The sequence below is a fragment of the Microcaecilia unicolor genome, chromosome 6 (assembly GCF_901765095.1).
Source record: "Microcaecilia unicolor chromosome 6, aMicUni1.1, whole genome shotgun sequence".
NCBI lineage: Eukaryota > Metazoa > Chordata > Amphibia > Gymnophiona > Siphonopidae > Microcaecilia > Microcaecilia unicolor.
Window position 1 is genome coordinate 184,529,216 of NC_044036.1, and position 18,557 is coordinate 184,547,772.

At 48.6% G+C, this 18,557-nt stretch overlaps 1 protein-coding gene across 1 annotated transcript in view; it reads left to right on the forward strand.

Annotated features, from left to right (window-relative positions):
- Positions 1–18,557, forward strand: part of IP6K1 (inositol hexakisphosphate kinase 1) — a 157,519-nt gene that overhangs the window by 90,357 nt on the left and 48,605 nt on the right. The window contains exons 4-5 of the mRNA XM_030205291.1: positions 2,483–2,664; positions 4,094–4,269. Coding sequence (XP_030061151.1) covers positions 2,483–2,664; positions 4,094–4,269 — 358 coding nt within the window. The remainder of the gene's footprint in view (positions 1–2,482; positions 2,665–4,093; positions 4,270–18,557) is intronic.

Genomic DNA, 18,557 nt, shown 5'->3' on the forward strand with positions numbered 1-18,557 from the left:
GTCTTTTGGGAAAGTTCCATCGCGCAGGCAGCGCGAACGACTTCCCGCCTGCCCCGCGAGCGTGCCTCTTTAGTTCTTTTTTTTTCTCCGCAGTGAAGTGCAGTTCGTTTTCTCTGATCACTCCTCTCTCAGGCCCAGGTAGAACTTCTGTGATTCGAGTTTGGCTTTTTTTTTTTTTGTGATTTGTTTGAAAAAAAAAATTTTTTTTTAATAGGATATTTTCCTGTATTTTCTTTTCCTTTTTTTCCCCTGTTCCTTTCTTTTTCGACACGGCCGGCCTTTTGGCCGTGCGGTTGGGTTTTTCCCTTTTCTGTGCTTTTTCTTTCTTGGCACAATAGCATCGTTTGATTTCGCCAAGGCCGTTTTTTCTTCCATGTCATCGAAGACACCCAGCGGCTTCAAACGTTGTACTCGGTTCAACCGGACCATCTCAGGTACAGGCCCGACCATAGCCCAGCCAACCATAGCCCAGCCACTTGTAGTCTGTGTCTTCGTATGAAGAAACGGACCCAAGCGTCTCGAGAGGCCCAACGAGAGAAGCTTTTTGAGGCTCAGTCCAGTCCTTCGACATCAACAGGAGCATAGACGTCAAGGAGAGAGGTAATGGCTGCTGAGAGACCAACTCGCGCTGGGAGCAATGAGGCGTCGAGTGGGTTTCCACCTGCCTCGAGGTCTCCTGTTATGCAGGCCCCCCGGGACCGACCTTCGTTGGACCCGGCCCCAAGGAGACTTGAGGATTCCATGTCCTCCTTGGTACCGAGGAGTCTCGATGACGGGCGTCGAGCAAAGGCTAAGAAGCACAGTACCGGGAGCTCCAGGGCGTTGAGAGAGTGGGCACCCAAGCAACAGCGCCGAAAGGACCGCTCCCCCTCGTACAGGAGGTGCCGATGCGTCGGTCTCTTGGCAGCCCGGTACCTGCTCCCGAGCCTCCACGGATTCTGACACTGCCTGTTCCACCGGCCCCGCAGCCTTCTCAGATGGCGGCTCTCGATGAGCGTATGTGGGCCTTGTTTCCAGAACTTCTGGAAGGCTTACTGCGACAATCAGCTTCGCTGTCGGGGGTGCTTGTGCCTTCTGTGCCATCTGCTGCAGCGGTGTCTGGCCCTTCTCCTGTGGTGAGGTCTCCGACTGCGGTGCTGCCTGCGGCATCAGCTGCCACCCAGGTCGACTCCCCTTCGACGTCTGTGGTGGGAGCTTCGCGGCAGTCTGATCGGGCGTCAACTTCTCGACATCGCCACAGAGGATGTTGTTCCTCGGCGTCGAGGCAGGTCCAATGTCGAAGTAGCTTGACACAGGTTGCATCCGACACTGAGCAGGAGCACTCATGGGAATCAGAGGAAGATCCCAGGTACTTCTCTTCCGATGAGTCCTTTGAGATTCCCTCTGACCTTTTCCCTCCACTGCCGAAGGTGGTGTCAGAGTTCCATCTGAACCAGTCAGTTGTCTTGCCAACATTTTTTTCCTGTCCTCATACCCGCCCTGGTGAAAGCAGTTTGCATATCTTGCACTGCAAGAGAGCATTGGCCTTTTACATGGAGCGGACACAGCCCTTCAGACAGTCCGCCCAAATGTTTGTTTCTTTCAATCCCAACAGGAGGGGAGTCGCCATCGGAAAATGCACAGTTTCCAATTGGCTAGCAGATTGCATTTCCTTCACTTATGCCCAAGCTGGGTTGACTTTGTAGGGTCATGTCACGGTTCATAATGTTAGAGCCATGGCTTCGTCAGTGGCCCACTTAGTCGGCCTCCATTGAAGAAATTTGCAAAGCTGCAACGTGGTCATCATTCACATCTCACTACTGCCTTCAGCAGGATACCCGATGCGACAGTCGGTTTGGGCAGTCAGTGCTGTAGAATCTGTTTGGGGTTTAGAATCCAACTCCACCTCCCTAGGCCCATTATTGTTCTTTTCCAGGCTGCACTCTTTTAGTTATGGTTTCAGGTCAATCTCTGTTATGTCCTCGCCGTTGCGAGGCCCAATTGACCAATGTTCGCTTTGAGCCTGGTTGCTAGGGATACCCCACATGTGAGAACAAGCAGCCTGCTTGTCCTCGGAGAAAGTGAAGATACTTACCTGCAGCAGGTATTCTCCGAGGACAGCAGGCTGATTGTTCTCACAAACCTGCCCTCCTCCCCCCCCTTTGGAGATGTTATTGTTGTTTCTTGTTTATATACTTTTTGATTAAACTAAAGAGGCACGCTCGGATGGTGGGCAGAAGTCATCCGCGCATGCGCTGCCCGTGCAACGGAACTTCCCCAAAAGTCTTTGTTTTTATTTTGCTTGCAAAATTTGTTTGCCGATTCCTGGGCCACCGCGGACATCGACCCACATGTGAAAACAATCAGCCTGCTGTCGGAGAATACCTGCTACAGTATCTTCGCTTTAGTGTTGCTGGATAGAGCCTGGCAATTAATTTTTGGGTCTAAATTAGGTAGCAGCAGAGAAATGTTAAATCTGTGTTCTGTTTGTTTGTGCCATCAGCATCCAGGAGATGAAGAGCCCCAAATTGGAACTGCACATGCAGTCTGATGTTCCCTTTCAGATGCTGGATGGAAATAGTGGATTGAGCTCGGAAAAAATTACTTACAATCCTTGGAGCCTGCGATGCCACAAGCAGCAACTGAAGCTGATGCGGTCTGAGTCTAAGGAAAGAAAGCTGTACAGTATCCTTCACAGAATGCAAGATAACTGCTGATATCTAGGCAGAGACAGAATGAGTTCACTCCCTAGCCCAGGTTTTTGCATCTGGGGTAATTCTGTACAAAATTAATTTTGCTTTGTGCAAAAACCCATATACTTTGTCAAAATAGCAACAGTATTTATTTAAAAGGCTTTTATACCACCTTCCCAGCTCAAGGGACATCCAAAGTGTGATGTACAGTCATTAAAAACATAATTTAAGCATAATCTACAGCATAAAATAAAAAAAAAAACATATAACTGTAATAAAAAGGAAAATTGTAACGTCAAGATTGATATGTTTTTAATTCTTCTGTGCAGGATTACCCCAAAAGTACCATAATAGTGCCCCTGCTCCTTCCCATGGCTCCCTAAACAGATTTTCACATGGTTCAAGGTTTCTTTATTTGATAGGCCGCTTAGGGACAACCATAAAATTTAATCATAGTTCTTTTCCCACCTCCATCCCCCCACCATCGTCAAGTTCATAGCTTTCTACCTCCATAGCCAAGATAACTTTATAGCTTTCTCTTCTCACCCTAGGCTAAACCCTACAGCTTCTTCTCCTCTCTCTCCCCCCCTCCCAAAAACAAAAGAACTGGTTTTACATGATAGTTCTTGTTCCTCACGCCCCTTGCTGAAACCCATAGCTCTTTTTCCCCTTCCCCAAGGATAACACCACAGAAGAGTTCCTACAGTTCTTTCTTTCACGTTTCCCAAACTGAAACCTATAACTTCCTCTTTCTGCTCCTGTAACTTTGCAGCTTTTTACCTTTGTCAGCCTCAACCACGCAGCCATTTTCATACCCCCTTAAGCTTGACTCCCTTCTTTCTCCTGCTCCAGGTTCTACAGTTATAAGCCCACAGTTCTCCCTCCCCTTTCCACAGGGCTCACTTGCACAGTTTTCATCCTTTCCTTATTCTAGGATTTTCTGCCACTGTCTGCTTGCTTTCTCTTTTCCCCACCCATCCCTCCATGCTCAAACTTACCACTATCACTGCCATCCTAGCCTGTGCATGTGGAGCTACCTCCATTATAGCTGCCACTATCTTCTAGCTTGTGTGGGCCAACACTTATTTGCAGTCATATTTTAAAGTGTTATCACCATCTCTGTCCCCATGCAAACCTCTGTACAGGAATGGAATTTTTGTATTAATTCTGCATCATACAATTCCACAGAATTCTTCCAGAAGTAAGTTCTTCACAGAGCTGGGGTTCAACTCACATTCTAGGGTACGACTGGAACTCATGCAAAGAATCCATTATTGCTCTTGCCTTGATACCTAATTGCTAGAGTATTACAGGAAGGGATGTTGGATATGTGCTTGACAGTATGCATGGGTGTACCTTCTGTAGAGCTTCAGAGATATATTAATCCAGGCTATTTGATGGCTCCCTAACACAGTTTTCAGAGTTCTTGCTGCTGGAGAATGTAGTCCACCACTTTAAATTTCCCTGTATCCTAGATCTGAAAATGGGGACAAGACAGCATGGCGATGATGCATCAGAAGAGAAAGCTGCTCGCCAGATGAAGAAGTGTGAGCAGAGCACTTCAGCTGCATTAGGAGTGCGGGTCTGTGGTATGCAGGTATTGCACTGAGCGTGAGGATCCCTAGGAGTGTGCAGTGTTTTGAACATTCACTGAGCACAGGGTGATACTTGTGAAAATATTTTATATAGTACTACGTCTCTAATAATATGCTAAGCCCATGGAACACTAGAAGTCTATGTATCCATAACATACACCTAGAACAGGGTGGCCTTGGGAATGTATTCTTCTGCAGTTGTTCTTCTGGAGGCATTTGTATGCCTCTACACAGGGCTGGTCTTAGCAAGTGCGGGGCCCTATGCAGACCAATCTGATGGGCCCCTATCCTAGCCCCGCCCCCACCCTAGCTCCAGGGCCGGCCATCCCCAGGGCTCCCCAGCTCCCTCCCTCCCAGCTCCAAGGCCGGTCTCTCTCTCGCTCCCTCCCTCTCTCCCTTCCACCCACCCACCAGCTCCAAGGCCTGTCTCTCTCTCTGTCTCTCTCCCTCACCCACCAGCTCCAAGGCCCCCCTCCCTCTGAATTTAAAAAGTTACCTTGACGTTGGCGCGGCCGGCAGGTAGCAGCAGCAGTGAAAAGCGTGCGAGCTGCTGGGCGGCGCTTCGGGAGCCTTCATTTCCCTCGCTCAGCTCTGGTCCCGCCCTCAAAACGAGGGCGGAACCAGAGCTGAACGAGGGAAAGGAAGACTCCCGAAGCGCCGCCCAGCGGCTCGCACGCTTTTCACTGCTGCTGCTACCTGCCGACGTCGACAACGAGGTAACTTAAAATTCAGAGGGCAGGGGGACTGGAGCTTGAGCGGTCAGGGCGGGGTGACTTCAGGCGCGTTGCGCGGGGCCCCCTTGAGCACGAGGCCCTATGCGGTCGCCTCGCCCTAAGACTGGCCCTGCCTCTACAATGTGCAGTCAGTGAATCTGGAGTATTTCTGGATGCATGCACATCTCATTTGGAGAACACATTCCTATTTCCTGTTGGTGAAGCCAAAACATTGCATGAGAACTCCAGATAATTAAATTGCAAGAGGACAGAACTGGGCCAATTACAGCAATTGTAGCACCATCTGGTGGGTGCTTGTGGGATTGTTTGTGTAGATTTCATTCCCCTTTCTTTTGAAGCAGCAATGCTAGTAGCAGTGCTCTATATCATCTACTAAAACATCTAACTTCATCTCAGACAACTTTTGTATTACTTTGTAAAAAGACTCTATTGATAATTTTGTGAAGATTTCAGCATTGGTCTCAGACTAGAGCCTCAATATTTTGGTGAATGGTATAGCAAAGATACTTAACCTGTAGCAGATATTTTCCAAGGATAGCAAGTCATTAATTCTCATATGTGGGTGACATCATCCATGTTGCCTGGTGCAGAATGCTATAGAGCAGAGCTACATGCCAGTGTTCCCACTGCGCATGCACGAGTGCCTTCTCGCCCGCCATGAGAGCACAGGACCAGCAGTACAGTATAATAGTTATACAAAACAACTCCAAGGGAGGTGGGAGGACATGTGAGAATTAATGGCCTGTGTCCTTGGAGAATACCTGCTACAGGTAAGTATGTTCACTTTCTCCGAGGATAAGCAGGCTCGTTAATACTCGCATGTGGGAATCCCTAGCTACTAGGCTCACTGAGGACAATTGCAATTTTCAGTGGTGAGTTGAAAATACTAATCAATCTGAAATTATATACATAGTGTGTAAGTGTGCAGCCTAGAACAGAACAAAACAGGCCTAGAAGGGTGGAGTTGGGTTCTAGACCCCAAACAAATTCTGCAGAACTCTGTCCAAACTGACCATTGAGTCTGGTAACTTGCTGAAGGCAATGGTGAGATGTGAATGTGTGGACTGAAGACCACGTTGCAGCCTTACAGATCTCTTCTATAGAGGCTGACCTCAAGTGTGCTACTGACAGAGCCATGGCTCTGACAATGAGCCTTGACATTGATCGTCAGCAGTCTGCCAGCCAATTTTAGATTGTGCATTTTCCAATGGTGACCCCCCATCCTGTTGGGACCAGAAGAAAGAAAAGGCTGGAAGGTCTCTCTCTGTAGGGTTCAGTCCATTCCAAGTAAAAGGCCAGTGCTTGATTGCAGTCCAAGGTGTGCAGTGTGCTTTTGCCAGGATGGGCATGAGGTTTGGGAAATGATGTTGGAAGAATGATTGACTGGTTTAGGTGGAACTCTGACACAACCTTAGGCAGGAACTTGGGGGGGTGTGAGGAGAACTACTGTTAAGATGAAATTTAGTGTAAGGTGGATCCGCTGCTAGGGCCTGATGCGCACTGACCCTGCGAGCTGAAGTAATAGCCACCAAGAAAATGACCTTCCAGGTCAAGTACTTCAGATGACAGGAATCCAGCAGCTCAAAAGGAGCTGTCCTCAGCTGGGTGAGGATGAAATGAGGTCCCATGACACAGGCGGAGGTTTAACAGAGGGCTTTGTCAACAGTAAACCTCTCATGAAGCGAACAACTAGAGGCTGTCCAGAGATGGGCTTACCTTTCACACGGTGATGGTAAGCACTTATTACACTGAGGTGAACCTGTACAGAGTTGGTCTGAAGACCAGACTCTGAAAGGTGTAGAAGGTATTCAAGCAGGGTGTGTTTGGGGCAAGAAATAGGATCTAGGGCCCCTGCCCTCATACCAGATAGCAAACTATCTCCATTTGAAAGAGTAACACCTCTTGGTGGAATTTTTTCTGCAAACCAGCAAGACCTTAGAAACACCATAAGGAAGACACATCCAGGCTGTGAGGACCTGGGACTGGAGTTTGGGATGCAGAAGAGATCCCTATTTCTGCATGGTGAGTTGGAAAACAATCCAATCTTCAAGGTTCTTTGGAGGATAACTCCAGAAGAAGAGGGAACTAAATCTGCCTGGGCCAATGGAGGGGGCGAACAGAATCATGGTCCTGCGGTCTTGCTTGAGTTTCATTAAAGTCTTCCCCACAAGAGGTATGGGAGGATACAGAAGACCATTCCCCCAAAGGAGGAGGAATGTATCTGATGCTAGTTTGTTGTGTGCATTGACCCTGGAACAGTACTGAGGGATTTTGTGATTGAATGGAGTGGCAAAGAGATCCACCAAGGGGGTGCCCCACTCCCAAAAGATTTCACAGGTAACACTGATGCTGAGCGACCACTCTTGTGGTAGTAAGACCCTGACAACAGCCAGGGTGTTGAATTTGCCTGCCAGGTATGTGGCCCTGAGACCTAGGTTCCTGGAGGCCTGACTCCACTGGGTGGTTGTCATGTGCAGATAATTTCAAGGGAGTGCTGTGCACCTTGGAGACCATGTGGTCTAGCAACTTCAACATCTGTCAAGCTGTGACTCGCTGGCTGGCTCAACCCCCAAGTGTCGAGTGTGACTAGGGCGTTTGCCCTAGGCACAGGGAGAAAGGCTCACGCCTTCTGTGTCTGGTAGGGCTCTAATTTACTCCAATTGCTAAACTGGGAGCAGATGGGACCTGGGGTCGTTTAAAATGATCCCTAGTACCTCCAGCACCCGATTAGTTCTCCACCGTCCTTCGATGTGCTCTTCACTAGCCAGTCATCCACTGTGTCGGAATTTAAAAAGGTGTAGAAAAAGCATGTGGTATCGCTTAGGAAAAGGAAGAGTTAGGGATTACAGAGGATTGGTCATATGGCCTTTATCTTCCGTCATGTTTCTATCCAGGTAGGGAAACGCATGAATTCCAAGTCTGTGACTACCACTAAATACTTGGTGAGGACCCTGGGAGTTGACACAAAGCCAAACAGTTTCTTTTTGCCTGCAAGTATGGGGATGAGTGTAGGCATCCTTTAAGTCCAGAGAGCATAACTGAGAGGAATTGCATTGGCTTCCTGTCAAGGATCGAATCATCTTGAAAAGTTGCTCCCTAGTTCACAAACTTCTCTGTGGTGAAAGCCCTGGCTACATGATTGATCTTATCATCCTGCCACCCAGGAACACATTTAGACTCTTCTGCTCATATGTAAACCTTCATTATCCAACCTGCATCGGACTTAAGTACAAATCCACGTATGCTTCATCCTTCTCTTTCATCAGCACCCAACTTTGGAATTCTCTGCCGAAACCCATAAAAACCATCTACAACCACCTAGCTTTCTTGAAATCGCTTAAGACCTTGTTATTTGGAAAAGTTTATCCTTAGGACTCAACAGGTGTCTCCTCTGCTGGACACTCATCAATCTAGAGACAAATTTTGGACATATTTACCCTTCCCTCCTCTCTCCTGGTTTCCGTGCTCCTTCCGTCCCTCATCCTCCCCACTATTTTTTGTGTAGGTTTTCTGCTGTTTTAGCTTTACTACATTGGCGTCTGCCTCTGTGGTGCGTTGTAAGCCACATTGAGCCTGACGCTGTTGGGGAAACTGTGAAGTACAAATGAGATCAAAAATAAATAAATAACTAGTCTTGAGCCTGAGTCATTGGGAGAAGGGTACCCAGGGAAACCATCCTGAATTTCTTGACCAAGAATTTGTTCAGGGTCCTTAGTTGTAGGATGAGATGCAATCCTCCACCCCCCCCCCCCCCCTTCCCCCCCCCGTTTTCTTTGGGACAAGGAAGTACCTGGAATAGAATCCCTTCTTCTCCTGATGGAACGGGCTTGATTGCGTGGGCCTTTAGAAGGGTGGCGAGTTCCTCTGCAGGTACTTCCCAGTGCTGAGAGCTGAAAGAACATGCTCTCGGGGCAATTTGGTAGTCTTTGACACCAATGAACAGTGTAACCAAGACAGACAATTTGAGAAACCCACTGGTCAGGGGTTACAAGGGGCCACCTTTCTTGGGAAAAAAACATCCTCCCCCCCCCCCCCCCCCCCCAAACTCATAGGTCCAGAACAGTCACTGGTACAGCAGCTATGCTCTGCTGGAGCCAGTCAAAAGCTCATTCCCTGTTTTGACTGGGAAGCAAGCTGGGCCTTAGACACTCATTATTGACGAGAACAAACGCACTGGACCTGGCGAGAGGGAGCTCAGTGGTAGAGAGCTCTCTTCATCTTGTCTGAAAACCACCTGGTTGAGGAGGGTGCAGAAGGCAACCTCCTCCACCTTCTCTCCAAAAAGGTTATCCTCCTGGCACGTGGCATCCACTAATCTCTGCTGCATTGCGGGGTCCAAGTCAGAGACATACAGCCATGAGAGTCTGGGCAGTGATCCTGGATGCCACATCAAAAGTTTTGCCCTGGCCAAAAACTTAAGACATGCCTTCTGCTGCTTGGCCAGCTGGCAAAGAGATTCAACCTGCACTGAAGGGAAAGAGTCTGCCAAATCCGATATACTGCACACCAAGTTCCACAAGTAAGGGCTCATGTAGAGCTGGTATGATTTGAATGCGGGAGATGAGCATAGAGGACCAAAAGAATCTAGGGTTTGAGCTTCCCTGCCTGCGGGCTACAAAGCAAAGTCCCTAGAACTTCTGGCTCTTTTGAACTCGCATTCCACCACCAGGGAATGATGAGACAACTGTGGCCTATCAAACGCAGGGGAACTCTGGTTTCTATTTTCTTAGGGAGGACAGGGACTGGCATGGGGGATTCCCAGTTCTTTACCTGAATGCCTTGCAGTATCTTGTGAAGCAGGACCTTCACAGCCTCTCTAGGAGAAGAGTTGTAGTCCATGACCTCGAACAGCTTGGCCCTGGGCTTGCCCTTCGTCTCCCACCGAATTGCCAAGGTGTGACAAAAGCCCTCTGAAGGGGAGGGGTGAGATGGGGTACCATAGGTCGACTCCTCTGAGAAGTACTTAGGGTCCTCATCGGTTGTTCATGAGCTCTCCTCTTCGATGTCAGCAAAACTCTTCATGGGAGGGCTGAGACCGAGCCTGCTTTGAAAGTGGAAAAGCTTCAAGATGTAGGCTCCACTCTTGACTCCAGCAAAGCTTCCTCCATTGACGTTGAGTGGATGCCTGCACAGGCAGCTGTTGACACCGGAACCACATGTGGCATCAGCATTGGAGACCTCACTGCAGGCTGAGGGCCTTGTGGGACAGTAAGACGAGGCTTGGCTGGTGCAACCACCCCCCAAATACCAATGCACTCCTTTGGATAAGCCCCGCCAGGTGCTCATGGAGCATGGCCTGGTTGTGCTTATCTAGGGCCAACATCGGGAAAGGCTGGGGTTTCTGTTCAGAGGTAAGCTGCTGAACTGTCAGTGTTGGGCACCTGGTCCTGGCTGCATGGAGACCCCTTCATCTGCATCTCCTCGATGGAGAGAAAGCTGTCCTGCCAGTGCTGATGCTTCTCAGGGACCGATTAACCTCTGTGCCCCGGTGCTCCTGGCACCATGCATTGAGGAGAATCAATGGTTGGTTGTGCTTCTTGGCCTTTGCTTGATGCCGAGCATCAACACTCCTCAGTGCCGATGTCAAATCCCCATGCATCCTTGGTGTCATGTCTGATGCTGACTGATCCCAAGGGCCCTGTACAGTGGCCAGTATAGAGGCAGGTAGAGACCTGCTTAATGCACACCCACTCCCAGTGTCTGATACGAGTCTTGCAGCCATAGGGACATGCACCCTATTCCAGTGCAAGCGCCAACACCGATGTCAATGATTCAGACCTGGCTCCAAAACTTTAGTGTCTTTGAGCCTCTCTGGATAGCCTATGTAGGCAAAGAATACAGCTGGCAGGGGAATGTTCTGCTCCCAGACACTGAAGACACCAAGAATGGGTGTTTTTGCCAGAGATGGTTCGATGGCATCAGGTACAGCACGTGAAGCTACTGGGAACCGTCAATGACATGGAAGGAAAAATAGCTGTGGCCAAAACAAATGCCTTGATGATAACTTAAAAAAGGGGGCTAATCACCAGAAAAGGATGAGGAAAAACTCCCGACTGAAGCTCAGGCCTAAGAGGGCCTAAAGAGCGTGAAAAAAAAGGAAACCTATGCACAGGGAAAAACCTAATTAAAAACACTAAAGGGAGGGAGCAAAAAATCCCAAAGGGAAAAAGATAGGATAAAAATCCCCCAGAGAAGGCACCAAAAATCTCAAAAAGATGCTCACTCACCAGATGCTGTGAGGAGCCGCATACAGCACATGTTCTCCTCATGGTGGATGAGAAGAGACTGCTGGTTCTGCGCACTTGTGGCAAGTGGGAAGGTACGTGCAGTGAGAATGCTGGCATGTGGCACTTATGTTTTATGTACGCTATTATAGCATTCCACACTGGTTGATGTGTGAGCATTAACTACCCTGCTTATTCTTAGAGAATGTCTGGTTTTGTTTTGGGGTTTTTTTTGTCTGGGTGTTTTCCTCTCTACCTGCTTTTTTATTACATCCCTGGGCAGTATATCAAATAAACCTAAACCTGTCTTCCATCACCCTTTGAACTGTCCCAAGTACCTAATGTAACATCCTGATTTCGGATTTTGGTTTGAGTTATTTCTTTTTAAAATTCTCATATTTTGCGTGTGTTACAAAACGTAATTGTTGTACACATTTATATCATAATATCCATCCTGTAATATAACAATCCTCAAATACAATGCATACATTAACATTCTAATGTCAATTCAAAATTGTCCTATACACACTGGAGAGAAAGTTTCTTTGCATCAGCTCCACTGTTCTGCACAAATGGATGTTATCCTTTCCTGCCGGCAGGTGGAGATAGAGAAAACTGAATTCTGTCAGTGACATCACCAGCATAAACAGAGGTGCTCTCTGGAAAATCCAATATTTTTCTCTACCTTCAGCAGGTGGTAGGTCAGGTCATATGGTGCAACTGTCCCTAGCCTAGCTCCCCACTGTGCTAGCCACGGCCACACAGCTTGGTTGAGTCTAACAGCCACTCCCAGATCAGTCTTGGGACTGTACCTGGTTGAGCTCAGAGCTTGACTGTGCAGCCTCCAGTTGCGCTTCTTAATGTCACTGTGTGATGCTTTGGCATGGTCCTGCAGGGCAATGCCCGAGGGGTATGGGTCTCCATTCCCTGACCCCTCTTTCCCGTTCACCCTGTTTGGGTGTGCTCCCCATGGGCCTCCCCCTGCAACTCTCAGGCTTTCTAAAAGTGCTTTCTAAAAAAAAAGTCAATTGGCCTAGCTGGCTTTATTCCCTTTGTCAGGCGCTAATGCTGTTGTAAAGAACTAGGTAGGGAATTTCCCTCTGGGCGCAGCCAGAGAGAGGTAGGGACAATATGCCGAAGCCCCAGGCCAAAGTAGGCCAAGGAAGTTGGGTAAGGCCACGTGGTTAGAGCATGCTGGCTGGCACTAGCTGTGTGGTCTGCAAAGTAAGCAGCTGAGCAGGGATAGTGGTTTAATTTTGCAGTGTGTAAATGTGGCTTATTCTATCTTTTCTCTGTGAGCATTTTATGTGCGCTGTCTCCCCCCCCCCCCCCCCCCCCCCCCCCACACACACACACGCCACCTTAGCAGACATGGATACATTCCTCTTCTGTGTTCCTGCAAGGCACATTGGCAGTTAAAATCCTCCCTTCTCTCTCAGTGCGCTCACAGGGAGAATAAATCCCTGGGCATGCGGCATGCTTTTTCAATCCTCCCCACTCTGGGTCCCTCTGCAAAGGGGGAGGTGGATTCCCAGTGGGACCTGGTGGTTTTTTGGCTCCAGAGCTTGACCCAGATGGCTAAATAGGCCCTGCACAGGTCCCCCTCTTTGGATCTCTAACTCTAACCCTTATCCTCTTGGTGGGGGGCCCTAAGGCGGATCGGCAGGGGCCTCGTTTTTGGGTCTTATAGCCATAGAACAAATTTGGTCATTCCTGAGGTTCTGGGTTCTTTAGGGGAGTGGAGGAAGACTTAGAGGCCCTCTTGGGCTCCCATCAGTCCCATGGGCTCAAGCTCTTTCATCATGAGGAGTGGTCTTGTTTTATAGACAAGGTCACTGGGGCCTTGGCTTTGCTTAAGCCTCCCTTGGGGCCCCTCAGCATTTTCCGCTCCATAAGGCCCTCATCCGCATGATGATGGCAGAGTGGGAGTCCCCGGATGGTCCCCTCGGGTGGGGTGGCTGGGTCTATTGATTGTCTCTATGCCTTTGCTGTGGAGGTTGAAAATCTGTTAGGTCTTCCTGAGAGTGGACACCCTGGTTACAGTGGTCACGAAGATGACTGTTGTACCTGTTCAAGGGGGTTTGTCTCTTAGGGAGCTCCATAAAAAAAATGTGGAGCAGCTCTGCCTCGCATTTTTGGTAGGGCCCCAGCATTCAGGCTGCTATTTCTGGTGGTTATGTAGCTCCATGATGCATTGGTTCCAGAGGTTGCTGGAGTCCATGACCTTTTCCTGCGGCTTGGCTGTAAAGTGCCAGACTGTCGCTCTACAGCATCTCCAGTATAGGAGCAGTACAAGCACTCCATCTATTTCATGACCCCACCCCTCCCAAGAAGGGACGGTTCCTTTCACCCTATCCTGGACCTCAAGGTGGTGGATACTTGTCTGTGAGTCCAGCAGTTCCAGATGGAAACATTTTTGCTTGGTCCATAGCCTTGGTGTGGCTGGGGAAGCTCTTGATTTCACTGGACCTCATGGAGACTTACCTCCACTTCCCCATTGCAGATCATTACTTGAGATATCTGCACTTCATTGTGTTGGGTGGCACTTTCAGTTTCAGACATTGCCCTTTGACCTGGCTACAGCACCCTGCATTTTTTTCCAAGGTGATGGGGTGGTAGTGGCTGCACACCTCTGGCATCAAGATGTTTGGGTTCATCCTTGTCTGGATGACTGGCTGATTTGGACTGGCCCAGCCTGGGAGGCCAGTTTGGCTACCTCCTAGGTCATTTTCCTCCTGGAATCCCTGGGCTGGGTAATAAATCAGCCCAAGAACCATCTGCTCTGTCCTCAGTCTCTGGAGTATCTTGGGGTCTACTTCAACATGGCCAGAGAAGTTCGGGGCACAGTTGCACCAGTTTGGATTACTTGCAACTCTTGGGCTCTGTGGCCACTGTGCTGGAGGTGGTGCCTTGAGTGAGAGCTCTATGTGCCATCTGCAGTGGGTTCTGTTGTTCCAGTGGGCATCGGCCTCATAGGATTTCCATTGTCCTCTGCTTCTGCTGCCCAAGGTGAGGCTCAGTCTAGCCTAGTGGGACAGTCTGGCTCACCTACTGAGGTGTTCTCTGGATCCCCTGCAAGGATTCTGGTTACCACAGATGCAGGCCATCTCGGTTGGGGAGCTCACTGGCCTGGGGGCTTAGGGTACCTGGTTGAGCCAGGAAGTGTCCTGGGCCATAAATCGCTTGGAGCCCTGGGCAGCCTGCTTAGCTCTGTAGGAGTTTTCGAGAAGAAATTTGTCAGTGATGTTGGACGCTGCTGGGGCAGTAGTGTACGTAAACAAGCAGAGCAGTGCCAGGAGTCGGGCGGCGGCACTGGAGGCAGTGTTTCTCTTGTCAGTGGGTGGAGGCCCATCTGCAGACCCTTTCAGCAGTCCACATTGCGGGTGAGGACAGGATTCAGGAGGAAGTTGCTCCCTCCTGGAGCCGGGAGGGTGGGGCTGGGGCAACAGGACTTTCAACTCATTCTGGATCACTATGGCCCCCTTAGTTTGTCTTGATGGCATCCAGGATTAATTTCAGTCAGCAGAGGGAGCTGGTCTCCCAGGTGATAGACGCCCAAGTTCAACTGTGGTCATGAAAGGAGCCCCTCTATTTTCCCTCTGTGGCCTCTGATAGGCCATCTCTTGCGCAGGATTGAGTGTCATCCTCATCAGGTCCTGCTGGTGACACCATATGCAGTTCTCCAGCACCTCCTGGTGGAGGATACTTTTCCCATTGCCCAGGGGCCAGGGTCTGCTCTGGCAAGGGCCGGAAGACATGGATGATCTGGTTTCCTTCTGGCTTACAGTTTGTCCACTGAGAGGAGACATTTGGAAATGTGTGTGTTCTCCCCCACGGTGGTCTGTACTCTGCTCCACTCCAAGAATGCCTCTAGGACCCTGGCATACGTCAGGGTCTGGCAAGTTTTTGGTGCAGGGAGCGGTTTTGTCTCTCCGGAGGGCTCAGATTCTTGATATTTTGAGTTTCTGCAGCTAGGCCTAAATCTGGGGCTGGTTCTGAGCTCCCTGATGGTCCAGGTGGTGGTACTAGCCAGTTTTCATGGGACGGTGAAGGGTATCTCTGGCTTTGCATAGAGAGGTGGCTCTGTCCTTGAAGGGTGGCTCATCTGCGTCCTCTGCTACGCCCTTTCTTCCCTTCTTGGGACTGTCCAAGGCTTCATTTGAGCATCTGCTGTCAGCGTGGTGTTTCTGGTACTTATCACCTCTGCTCATAGTCTCTTAGCTATAGGCACCAATTTGCCAGAACCGGTATCTGTCCTTCATAGAGTACTTGGGGTCTTTGTGTATGGCCCCCTCCTTTCTGTCGAAGTGGTGTCTCTATTCCATGTTAATCAGGCAGTCAGCTTGCCCTCCTTTTTGGTGGAAGATTTGACTGCTGGGGATTGGAAGCTTCATGAGCTTGATGTCTGGAGGACGCTGCTTCAGTACCTGACAAAGAGAAATAAATTTTGTCTGTCCACCTCTTTGTGCTTTCCATGGCCCTTGGAAGGACCAGGCAGCTTCTAGGCCTCTGTTGGGAGGTGGATCAAGGTGGCAATTGAGTCCGCCTCAAGGGCTCATGGCCCACTCTTCTAGGGCTCAGGCTGCTGCCTGGGTAGAGGCTCGGACAGTGTCCCTGAGGGCATTTGCAGGGCGGCGACTTTGGTTGTTGCTCCATTCCTTTGCTAAGCACTAAAAGTTGGATGAGTTTTGCCAGAGTCCGATCGGACTTTGGTAGAGCTGTCATTCGGGGGGGGGGGGGGGGGGGGGGGGGGCTTGTCTTCCCCTGCCCAATTGACTGCTTTGGTACTTCCCATTTGTGCAGAACTGTGCAACTGATGCTAAGAAAGGAGAAGTTGACTTACCAAATAATTTTCTTTTCTTTAGTTGGTGACACTGTTCTGCAATCCCACCCCCGGAAGACCTTGGCCCAGCGTTCTGGGTGTGCTCTGTGCTTAAAAAAATAAAAAAAAAGGAAAGTCGTCTATATTGGCAGCCATTTGGAATTCCCGTGATATGGCTATATCCTGGCATATACAAGGAAGTGAGTGTCACTCTGTGGTGTTTTGTTCGCTTGATTATCATTGCAGCTGCAGTGGTTGATGGGACAAAGTGATCTTCTGCTGTTCGTTCCAGAGAGCACCTGTGTTTATGTTGGTGAAGTCACTGGCAGAATTCAGTTTTCTCTACCTCCACCTGATGGTAGGAAGGGATAACGCCTATTTGTGCAGGACGGTGTTGCTGACTTAAGAATAGAAAATTATCATGTAAGACATAATTTCTCTTTATGCTCTATCTAATGTTAATTACTAAATTAAAGCTATTGAAACATACCTCTCTTTTGGGATCTGAAAAGTCTTTGGACTTCTACTGTTGTGATTTTTTTTTTTCTTTTGAGGGAGAAATTTTTACAGATTTGCTGTCGGATCATTTCCACTAGCAAAAAACACCTCACACTTTCTGAGGGCCTCTTACACAATATGTTTGATTTATACTTAGGGTAGAGGAGTACAATACCTTTCACCCTACATGAGGAATCTGAACAGAGGACAGATATCATTGGGCTTTTGACGTTCATTAATGCTTCAAATAAATATTTGCAGTTACGGTGCACTCTTTTTGCAGGAGCTACAGTCCAGAATGTGGAAAACACATGTCGCTGCTCTCCTAGGATAAAATAATCTTAATACCAAATGCAAGTTCTTGGCTTTACTAAGTTTTAGCTACCCCATAAATCCATAGGAGTAGAATTGACCCTAATGAAAATAAAAAGAACAAGAAAGCATTCCTCTCTCTCTTCTGGTAAGGATCCTTGGATGCAGTGCTTAATTGTGAAAAAGGTTTTTAAAAATTTTCTAAATGAGTTTTTGTTCCACATACACAGGAACTTCATTTAATGTTATTAGCCTGTTGTCGGATACATGTGACGCTTCAGTTGACATCAACCATAAAAGATGTAGTTGCATCATGAGATTAGGGTGATTATAACATAGCTCAAGAAAGCTTCCTTCAGTGCTCTAGATTCTTGTGAACTACAGCTTGAGCCAAAAGGTAGCATTTTTCTAGTGGTCATTTCAACTTATAGACTTGATTCAAAATTCCTGCCTAAGATTTAAGGCAGACTTCCTCTTATTTTTCGATACTTTTCTCTCTGCCACATGCTATAAAGGAAAGACTGCCTTGCTTGTCTTTCATTCAGTTACAAGAGAGCGTAGGTCCTTTAGAAAGTTACCCAGCTTGGTTTCTTTTGATCCCAACAAGCTGGGATTTTTGATAGCAAAGATTATTCTCTAGTAAGCAGATTGAATCTGCTATATTATAGTATAAGTGACTTTGGCTCATGCAGCCAAAGCATGGCAACATTAGTTCCTTATCGTCTTCTCCAGACCATTCCCTACGAGTGGGTAATACGCATTCCTTAGCATCCTTCCGGACTGGCCCAGGATTGGACTGATGGGTTGTGCATGCCTTCCAGCAGGTGGAGACTGAGAAATAACTCTGACTCTAGAGAGCCAATAAGAGCCTTGGTCATGTGACCCTAGCCCCAGGGTTGCCAGATGGGCGGTTTTCCCGCCCAATAGGGCGGTTTTCCGCAACCCACCACGGGAAACTTTTGCCCGCGGCGGGTTGCGGTTTTTTGGGCTTGTTTTTTTTTTCGTGCGGGTTTTGGGCGGTTTTTCAGCCGGCGGGGGTGGGGCTAATGGTGACAGAGGCGGGGTTTGGTGACATATTGGGCGGGGCGATGACGACGGGGGCGGGGGTGATGACGACGGGGGTGGGGTGATGACGGGGGTGGGGTGTGTGCGGTTTTTGGGCGGGTTTTGGGCTGTTTTGGGTGGGAATTTTTTTTTTTTATATGGCAACACTGCCTAGCCCCAGTATTTTCTCAGTCTCCCAGCAGGTAGGAAGTGAGCCCATTAGTCTCTCTTTATTGGTATATTTCTCTCTTTATTCTTTATTCTTCTGTGCCAAGGAAATTCTATTAGAGGCTTGTCCTGGTATTAAGCTATTTAATTTTCAGCCTCTGGGGTGTTACACTCGGGTGCCCCATCTCCCTCCCCCCTTCCTCCCCATCTCCCTTCTGGTTCGCAACAAAACGAAAATAATAGATAAGGGAAGGGCTGCCCTTTCGAAGTAAAGGTGTTTTGCCTTTGAGAGAGGCAGCCAGTATTATTTAAAAAAAAAAAAAAACTGGTTTTTTCTTTTCCCCCACTGACCTTAACAAGCAGGCAGCTCTGTTGCAGTTCTGTGTGTGTGTTTTGTTTCTTTGATCAGCTGTTTAAAAAAAAAAAAAAAAAAACCGCTTTTATTTACTTCTTGCTCCTGAGAGCGTTCAGATTTTGGGGGTAAAAAA